This window comes from Bicyclus anynana, chromosome Z (assembly GCF_947172395.1).
Source record: "Bicyclus anynana chromosome Z, ilBicAnyn1.1, whole genome shotgun sequence".
Lineage (NCBI taxonomy): Eukaryota > Metazoa > Arthropoda > Insecta > Lepidoptera > Nymphalidae > Bicyclus > Bicyclus anynana.
Genome location: NC_069110.1, coordinates 11,127,362 through 11,137,542, shown reverse-complemented (window position 1 = coordinate 11,137,542; position 10,181 = coordinate 11,127,362). Strand labels below are relative to the sequence as shown.

The window sequence follows — 10,181 nt, the reverse complement described above, 5'->3', positions numbered from 1 at the left end:
AGTAAATGAATAGATTACTATGCGATTTTGTTTGTTTGAAAGCCGGCGTGATCGAGATAGATTTTAGCCTTAAACGATGAAGATTCCATAAGCCTGCCAAAAAACGGTGGGAAAGCTTTCCAAAAAATAAATAAATGAATAAAACTACCACAAAATCGTAATACAATTTAATTAATATTATGGGTGCACTATTGGGAATTATCTAAGATTTAACAAACTGTTTCTAGTATAGCACAATAAAATAGGTACTTATCTATATATCTACGAAGAAAACAAAGATTCGATCCACACATCGCCAGCGTACCAGTTAACTCATTCTGATAACAATAAAATAAGTTATCTTGTATCTGCCAATATAAATTACATTGTTATAAAAAATGTAAGAAATTGGCTCTCTAAACAAATTACGTTCTTACTGGTACGATAACAATATAATCGTTAAATATTTTTAAATAATTAAGTCATATAATGGAAGAACTATCTAAGAATGCTTGCAATAATAACTTTCCTTAACACTTTATAAATTATATAAAAAGGCAAGGGGCGAGCAAATCAGACTTTCTAAAAATATATCGTTACTTAGGTGTAATCTCGGAAAATTCCGTCGATACAACAAACTACTAAGCTTTACCCAACGGTATACTGAATTACTACTGTGCAATAAATAAGTACATTAACTACCATTGCTCGTTATTTATAAATAACATTTTTTTTTATATGTACTGAAAATACTAAGATTTTAAATAATATCAACTTTAACAGTGATACTCGTAAAATGCAAAGAAACTATTTATTGAAATAAATAAATCCAAATAAATTATTGGCAGCTGCAGCTACCGCCTCCTCTTTAACTAATTAATTACATCCTGAAAAAAGAACACTTCTGTAAATAACGTGAACAAACATCAACTCAAAACGCAAAGACAATTTTAATCAATGTTTCATAAATATATCATCAGTTTTTAAAAAATGTATAAATAAAATTATAAACATATTCGCTTGGCTTATTCAATGGAAAATGGGTACCCATACATTTCGCATTGCTAGTATTTTATAGAGTTCAAGCAAAACTTACTTATTCTAAACAGTGCTTTCTTGGTCACCTCTTATTATCTCACCGCTTTTATATGAATGTATTTATTTTCCTTGTCAGTCATATCTAGTCAAAGAAGGCGTTCTTCTTCTGTAACTCTGACATCTTCTAGGAGAAACACTATAAGATCTACTGCCGTGAAATTTTCCTGTCTGAGATATTACGTCCAATCTCGCTGATGCTTCTGCCCTACCATAGTCATTCTCCAATGTGACTCTATAGAGACCTACATCTTCTACAGTGACTTGCTCAATTTCTAGTATTCTAAACATATCATCCTTTTCTCTAATACTGATTCTAGCTGTCGGAGTTATTATTATTCCATCCTTGTCCCACGTAGCCCAGGGCGGGGGAAGTCCTTTCACTGCACATTGGAATACTACCGTATCACCTTCTTCTACTACTTTGTTGTATGGATAAGTATAGAACTTTGGAGCGATTTCGCGAGATGGACTGCCAAGTCTTCTGAGATCCGGACCTTATAAGCAAAGAAAATTGAAAACTTTATAACTTCTACTAAGCAAATACTTTCAAATACTTAGCACTAGTTTTATTAAAATCGTATATTGAGAAAATGTGTGGAATGCCTGGAATGTATAAAATAAGAAATGACTATCTATAGGGGAAGATTGAAAGTGACAACAATTTGGGAAGGTCAATCCACATGCTGTGTGATATACTAACCCATAGTCATTTGACGCTGAAGGATGAAATTCAAATAAAAAGCAGAAAAAATGCGAGGAAAGCAGAGAAAGGTCAAAGAGAACGCCACAGTGGTTGAAAAGGATAAAATACGTGATGACTGATGAGTAGAAGTATGATAGAAATTAACGCAAGAGGAGATCATGTTATGCCGACCCCGTGTGTTATGGTCTAGGAGATTGTAATGATGACGTAGAATGGTACTGTATATTACCTGGTGTCCTAGAGAGGGACCTGGCAGGCGTAGTACGCGGTGTGGATCGCGGCGTCGAGGCGGCAGACAGGAGTGCGGGCGGCCTGCGCAGCGTTTGACTTAATGTGTTCGGTTCGCCAGGAGCTGGAAAAGTCAAAAAAATTATGGACTCCTCCTAAAGATATTGTAAGTATTATCTGCCTATGAAAAAAAAATTGATATCATTTGGATCATGCGTTATTCACTCGAAAATTCATAATTTGTTATAACTGATTTCAATTCCATATTTTTTTTTATCTTAATGAGATGAATATTTCGATATCGTAGAACTTACGGTATATAACTAAGCAAGCACTAGAAGTGGCCTTTCCCATATTGTTTGCAGCTTCACAAATATATGTGCCCTCGTCTTCTGCTGTCACTTGCTTTATCTTGAGTCGTGCTGAACCATGATCAAAGGACGTTTCGAAGTCTCCACACTCCGGGACGACCTACCAAAATGACACACAAAATTAATATTTTCGAAAATGTGTTCTTGTTGAAATCGTGCATCTTATGATGTAGGTGTAAACTAAACCAGTCTAAAACTGATATTATTGTATAATCTATAAGATTATATAAAAGAAAATCGTTTTAGTTACACCATTTACCTATAACTCAAGAACGGCTAGACCGATTTGGTTGAAAATTGGTAAAGTGGTAGCTTAGAACCAGGAGACGGACATAGAATACATAGGGTAGAGGTAGAATAGGGAATAGGGTAGGAGTAGTCACGCGAACAAAGTCGCGTGACTACACACGGGCATGGGATACTTAGAGTAGGGGTAGTGACGCGGGCGTCCAGTAAATGATACTAAATTGGACATTGTAACGGTTCATTCGTCAAATCTGGGCCCAGCAATGTATAAAAAAAACTAATATTAAAAGTTGCTGTTCTACAAACATTATAAATCTCTCATAAAGACTTCCAGTCGCCATTGTAATGTGAAGAACTTACTATTTCTGATGTAAATTACCTCTGTATAATGGAACCATCTGATATCAGGCTCAGGGTTTCCTGATATTCGACATTCGAATTCAATAGCATCACCGTCGTAGCAGAGCATGTCTGTGAGTTCTTTCTCGAAACGCGGAATCACATCTACACGTCTGAAATTAATTATGTTTTCTATATGAGTATCAAATATATTATAACAGTAATAAATGAAATACTTCACATCATCAACAACCCATATTCAGCTCACTCTTTTCAAAATGGGAGGTGATAGTCACACACGTAGAGAATTAAGGAAATTCTCAAGTATGCAGGTTTGATGGCATGATAATTTCCTTCACCGCTTGAGACAAGTGACATTTAATTTCTTAAAATGCACACAACTGAAAAGTTAGAGGTGAATGCCCCGGACCGGATTCGAAACTACGCCCTCCGAATCCAAAGCAGAGATCATATGCACTGGGCTATCACATCACATGGATAAGAAATACTTATTTAGATAATACATTCAGTAGTTTTTACAATGACACTGATCTTTTTACTAGATATACCCGTGGCTTAAGGGTCTGTGTTTTCCCTTACATAATTTGTCAACTAAGTCCCAGAAATAAAACAAAGCAAAACGATGATAATTAAAAAGAAATCAGTTATATGAACTTACCCGTATCGAATATTATGCGAATCATCGCTGCATGTAAGATCTGTGGATAAAAGTTAGGTAATCAATTAATATACCATTATACTTATTTACTTGCACCATTAAGTGCATTCTCAGAATGTGCGGCTGGAGAGCGGACAATTTCACTACTACTTCATGCGAGAAGCTTGCAGTTGAACTACATGTAGATTTGACAAAAAAATAATGATTAAGGCTTTATACTCTCGGTAATACCCCTTCTTCGACAATTTACTATAGAAAATCTATCTCAGTCTGTATTAAGAAACTAATTTAATCTCCGGGGGAAATCTGTTCTTCAACAAGTTCCACAAAAAAACAAATAGCACACTTTAATTTTACCTTTAGCTAGTATTTGCAGTGATATAATCGCCTTTGCTTCTCCGTGTACATTTTTAGCTACTATAGAGTAAGCGCCGGTGTAGTCCAACTTAGCGTGAGGAATTTCAAACCGGTATCCAGGCCCTGCGCCGACCCGCTTGAAATGACTAGCGTCTCTATAATAATCCGGCTGCAAATTGAAATGTAATGTACATCAAAAACTATAATTCAAACACTAGATAATTTGACAAAGAATTTATGTTTTCACAAAAAAATCATGAGAATGTAAATAAAACTTTGATACATTACTATAGACATATAAATGTTATATATATAGTGAGCTGTTATAGTCCAGTGGACATCTGCCTTCGATTCCGGAGGGTGTGGGTTCAAATCCGGTCCGGGGTATGCGCCTCCAATTTTTCAGTTGTGTGCATTTTAAGAAATTAAATATCACGTGTCTCAAACAGGGAAAGAAAAACATCGTGAGGAAACCTGCATACCTGAGAATTTTCCTAATTCTCTGCGTATGTGAAGTCTGGCAATCCGCATAGGGCCAGCGTGATGGACTATTAGCCTAACCCCTCTCATTCTGAGCTCAGCAGTGAGCAGAATATGGGTTGATAATGATGATGATAATGATGAAGATGTAACCTTTATTGAGTTGTTAAAATAGCCAGATAATGAAGATGAATATGCCATAGTTCTGAGTTCTAATTGCAGTAGCTTCGTTAGTCGAAACTTTATGTTACATACTCAAGAGGAAGAATATAATCAAAAAGGTGGTTTAATAAATTTGATGAGTCATTTGAGTTTCTTTACCTTTAAAAAGTCACGTAACCAGTAAACCTCTGGTTTAGGATCGCCAATGACCTCACATTCCAATAAAACGGTATCTCCTTCACGCGCCTCGCTGGACCTTGGTTTTCTTATGAACATTGGCTCTTTTGAGTACCTTTAACAAGTATTTTCTTCAGTATTATAAACTAGTGTAGTCTACAATATTTTAGCGACAAAAAGTAGAGGGTACGCGAAATAATAATAATATGTAGTTATGTTACCTAAAAAAAGCAATAAAAAACTTACGGTACATCGGGGCTAATAACGATTGGTGGCACTTTCGAAGTTTCACTCGTGGATTCTCCTCTAACAACTTCCACCTTACCGGAGGTAGAAGCTCTTCCTACTTCGTTGGATGCTGTACATGTATATACACCAGCATCCCGTGTAGCTACAGACGCAAGTGCCAACTCAATTTGTCCATCACGATCTAATGTCATAACTGCTCGTCGACTGGGTCTAAGTCTGACACCATCTCGGTACCAAGTTACACCGACAGACGGGTATGCTTCAACGATTGCTGAAATTCTAAGTTCATCACCTGAAAATAGAATAATTTACAAACATGTCTAATATGTATTTCCACGGTAGAAATTGCGTAGATAGGAAGAAATTTACAACATATACTGTAAATATCCAAAACATAAATTATCCTCAAGTGGCTAATCAAAAAAGGTTACTAAGAATTGTTTGAAACAAAAAATTTTAGTTAACCGAAAGATAAATTCTGATTGAGCTATTGAGTTAAGCGTACCTTCACATACACTGTAGAGTGGATCAAAGCCACAGCAAAATTCAGGTGCAATATATGCCCTAATGCCTTTATCAACCACAAGGTTGCATCGACAACTGATTGCTCCGCTTCCATTTCTTGCCATAGCTTCGTAAACACCGCCGTCATCCAAAGTAGTGGGCGCAATTTCCAAAGTGTGAAAATATTCATCTTGAGATGTCGAATGACGACCTGCAATGCCAATTTAGACTTTTATTTTCCGCCTTTGGAATCATATTGAAAAAAACTGACTGTGATAAACTATAAACGAGAAAAAGAAAACTGAATTATAAAGTTTAAACCATAAATGATTTTACAACCACAAACTTAAAAGTACTATATACATTTATTATAAATAAAATATATTCTTACAGTCTTCTGTTACTTCTTCGCCATTTTTAAACCATGTTACTGTAGGTGAAGGGCTTCCAATAACCTGACAAGTTAGTCGAACTGGATAGGTACATTGCACACGACGATCCCTTAACCGCATTGTAAACTGTGGTGGATATTCTCCGTTTGCCCCGGCAGATCTTTCTCTTTAAATAAATAATAGTAATTTACATAATTAGTCAATTTATAATAACCTTTTAAATTACAATCAAGTATTATTTTATTTCAACAATTCGAACTGACCTTTTAAGTTTCACATCGGCTGCCCAGATTTGCTTGTCAGTAATAACTGCCATTCTTGAATATGTAGATGAACGACCATGAATGTTTGTAGCTTCACAACTGTACCTGCCTTCATCTTCTATGTTTATATTATTAATTTGCAGGGAAGTATTATTACCACTTAATTGTATACGGACTCTTTCCGTCTCTTCTTCGACTTCATGACCATTCTTCATCCATACGATTCCTGGCATTGGGTTGCCTTTAAAACTACAACACAAATTTGCAGTTTCACCAACTAGTACTTTAAGTTGACCCGGCAGTATCTCTATAAACTCTGGTCGGTCACCAGCGAGTCCAATACCAATAGGTACGGTAGTCTGAACAGATTCTCCCCAGCCGTATCGATTTCTTGGAGTTACTCTAAAATGGTATTCTTCGCCTTGTTTTAAGTTAAAAGCATCAAATGAGTTTCTAGGCGTAATTCCTAATTCAGTCCATCGAGCACCTCCTTCTTTGCCAAGTAACCAACTTTCTACTTTGTATGCAAGAATAGGAGCTTTTCCTTGAGATTCTGGTTTAAGCCACGCAAGTGAAATCCAGTTGTTCCCACCATCCACAGTGTTTGGCTCACTTGGAATACGATCGGGCACAGCTACAAAACAAGATGTATTAATATTATATAAGTGTTTGACATGACTCCAAGAGATTATGCAACAAACTAAAAATAAATTATTTGGTATTCATTTAAATTAAACTCTAATGAGTGTTTAGCCTCAAACTATAAAATACTAGCTGTGTCCCGCGGTGTTACCCGCGAAAAATAAGTATGTGATTTTTCCGGATTAAAAAGTAACCTATGTGTTAATCCAGGCTTCTGTCTATCTTAATTCCAAATTACAGCTAATTCAGTTCAGTAGTCGCGACGTGAAAGAGTAACAAACATTCATTACATCAAAACTATTAGTTTTTCGCAAATCTCGCAAACTGTATTGATTTTTTCGGGATAAAATTGAGCCTATATTAATCTAGGATATTATCTAACTACGCTATAAATTTCAACTAAATCGATTTAGTAGTTGCGGCGTTATAGAGTAACACACATCCAAACATCCATACAAACTTTCGCGTTTATAAATATTATTAGTAGGATAGTATTAAATAGTATTATTTAAATAGTATTATTCGTATAAAATTGTTGAAGACATGCCTTTTACGAGTATATTCTTTGAAAAAAAAACACTAATAGTTACATAGGTGGCAGTACCTGAGTCAGAATAAAACTTCGATATTATCTACTAGTATAATCGTAGTTAAACGTATGAATGGTTTGATAAATATAATAGACTCTCATTTATTAAAAAAAATCTGAGTTAGAATAGAATAGAATAGAAATTATATAGTTGTTAGCACAACACATAATAATTTTAAACATTTATATCTTAGAACTATTTAATGTTGATACTGGAAAATGTGTTGTAAGGTAGTAAATTAGTAGTTTTAACTTACATTTGTAATTTCGGTCAACGACTGAAACGACTAAATCATCCATCGGGTAAGTCCAATCAGATATAAGATTTTCAGAAGAAGCACGTTGCCTGATCTAAAAGATAGAATTTATAATTACAACTTATGTATATTTTTTGATATTTTACGAGTACGTCCTACAGGGTTCCGGCTGTGTTTTTTTAAGATGCAAGAAATAATAATATGAATATTTTAAAAAACTAAAAAGCACGCTTGATATCATTTCAAATGGCATGTCCGCCATCTCGGATGTCCGCCGTATTAAATTTAAGTCACGTGACTATTTTTTTTTTGTATTCCTGACAGCAAACTCTTTCATTTGATATCAATATCATGAGGTGGATTTCAAACAGCCAGTCCGCCATCTTGGGGAGGCCGCCATATTGGATTTGTAATGACGATTCTTAGCTAGTCATGCATTGTCATCAGAACACAAAAATGTGCAAAATTTCATCCTAATCGAAGACCGGTAAATGGGTCAAATTAAATTCCAAGACTTCCTTACATACATAGTTACAAGTGAAGCTAATATAAGCGTGTTAAAAAAAGAATCTTACCACTACTGTTACAAATGCTCTATCACAACCATATGCATTTCTCGCAAAAACGCAATATGTGCCAGCATCAGAGACTACAGATCTCTTCAATGTGAATTTCACGTAATCATCAGAAGTCATTTTACAAACTCGCTGACTAGTAGTAATATCTCGTATTCCTTTCATAAAGAAAACTGAAAAATAAATTGTAACTAAGGTTTTGAAAGTTCGCCTCATGGATTATTGTTATATCACGCATCTTATAGTCGGTATCTTCGTTAATAGCATGCAGTTTCTAGGCGATTAAAAGTAACATTTTGTAGTAGTACAGCTCTTCATTCATTGTCAGAGATCCTTCTCCGAAATACTACTGCGATATTTATTTTTCACCAACACTTCGCTGCGAAAGTCACTGCGTTCCGGTTATGAGACTACATTACTTCATATTCAAAATTTTCAATTAATTTACCATGATTATAATTCTCAAACAAAACAATAACAAAATGTAAATATTACAACACACTTATAAATAATTTTGATTAGATCGATTGGAAATTAAATTTAAGGTTAATTATAACTTTCCAAAATATTATTTTATAATTTTTGGCTATTTCATTTTATCCATAAGAAAGATTATTATTACCTTTTGGTTTCGGTTCCCCTTGCACTCTAAATGAAATATTAAGATCTTCACCAACAGATATAAGTAAATCTTTAGCTGGTCTACTAATAATTGTCGCTGGTTTTCCTTCAAATTCATTTGGTTGAACAACTATTACAGAAGCATTCATATCAACATTCCCATGAGTACTCCAAGCCCTACATGTATAAAGGCCTGATTCTTTTTCTGTTACGTTAGATAGAGCTAAAGTATATAAATCATGATCAATATACGTTTGTGCATTTGTGTAAGTCTCAGTTATCGATCGCCCTTCACGCAACCATTCTACTCTGGTAGGAGAACCACTTATTTCCACTTGCAATCCTATAGTACCACCACTAACTACTTTGTGGTCTGATAAAACATTTGTGAAATGAGGACGCCGTGATTCAGTTGCTTGCCGACTCATGCTTATATTTTCCATCGTTGTAATGTTTCTAATGTGACAACGTTCCTTATCTGTAATGATAGAAAATAATAATGTATGTATTTGTGTTTTACTAACGGACACGTAAAATTCTGAATAGGTCTTTTCATTCATCCTCAATCTAATAAAGTCTGTATGTGTATAGAGCCAGCCCCGACTGAGCTTAATCTTAGTATGAAAATCGCATGAAAAATCTTTCAGCAGTTTTGGAAAAGAGCGTGAACAGATAAATAAATATTACTAAAAATAATTATCTTTAAGTAAAAAATAATAGCAAAATACGACACTCAGAAATTAAGTGTCGTATTTCGAAACGCGTAAAAATATTTAATTTTATCCTATTCACTTATAACCACATGAATTGTATTTAAACACCAACAGATGGCGCTAATCGTGAAATCTACATTTAAAAAGTGTCCTCCTGCAAAACAAACTTAAAGTTTAAATATTTACCAACAAGCGGTTGCCGGTACGCCTGCATTATCTAGTCCCTATACATATAAAACTCTATACTTACTAGTAAAGTGGACTTCATGTGTAATTTGATCAGACCACATGGAATTTTCAGCTTTACATGTATATTTTCCAGAATCGTCTTCATTTGGCGAGATAATAGTTAACCTGCAAACGCCATCCGCTAAATAGTGTGCTTGATATCGCTCATTTAATATGATTGGTCTATTATCCTTTAGCCAAGTTATTTTTGGTAGTGGTTGTCCTCGAATCCGGCATTCAAGCACTAACTCATTTTCATGTAAATGATAAAAATCTGTACAAAAAAAAACGAAAAATAAATATATGTATACAACAAACAAATAAATATT

At 34.7% G+C, this 10,181-nt stretch overlaps 1 protein-coding gene across 2 annotated transcripts in view; it reads right to left on the bottom strand.

Annotated features, from left to right (window-relative positions):
• Positions 1-152: 152 nt before the first annotated feature.
• Positions 153-10,181, bottom strand: part of LOC112045836 (uncharacterized) — a 47,511-nt gene continuing 37,482 nt past the window's right edge. For both annotated transcript variants that reach the window (XM_024082185.2, XM_024082186.2), the window contains exons 13-28: positions 9,875-10,126; positions 8,913-9,389; positions 8,291-8,463; positions 7,716-7,809; positions 6,228-6,861; positions 5,964-6,130; positions 5,574-5,783; positions 5,066-5,360; positions 4,802-4,934; positions 4,001-4,169; positions 3,644-3,683; positions 3,005-3,137; positions 2,323-2,479; positions 2,010-2,132; positions 1,076-1,571; positions 153-866 (exon numbers count right to left, since the gene is read on the bottom strand). In XM_024082185.2, the coding sequence (XP_023937953.2) occupies positions 1,150-1,571; positions 2,010-2,132; positions 2,323-2,479; positions 3,005-3,137; positions 3,644-3,683; positions 4,001-4,169; positions 4,802-4,934; positions 5,066-5,360; positions 5,574-5,783; positions 5,964-6,130; positions 6,228-6,861; positions 7,716-7,809; positions 8,291-8,463; positions 8,913-9,389; positions 9,875-10,126 (3,479 nt within the window). In that variant the 3' untranslated portion in view covers positions 153-866; positions 1,076-1,149. The remainder of the gene's footprint in view (positions 867-1,075; positions 1,572-2,009; positions 2,133-2,322; positions 2,480-3,004; positions 3,138-3,643; positions 3,684-4,000; positions 4,170-4,801; positions 4,935-5,065; positions 5,361-5,573; positions 5,784-5,963; positions 6,131-6,227; positions 6,862-7,715; positions 7,810-8,290; positions 8,464-8,912; positions 9,390-9,874; positions 10,127-10,181) is intronic.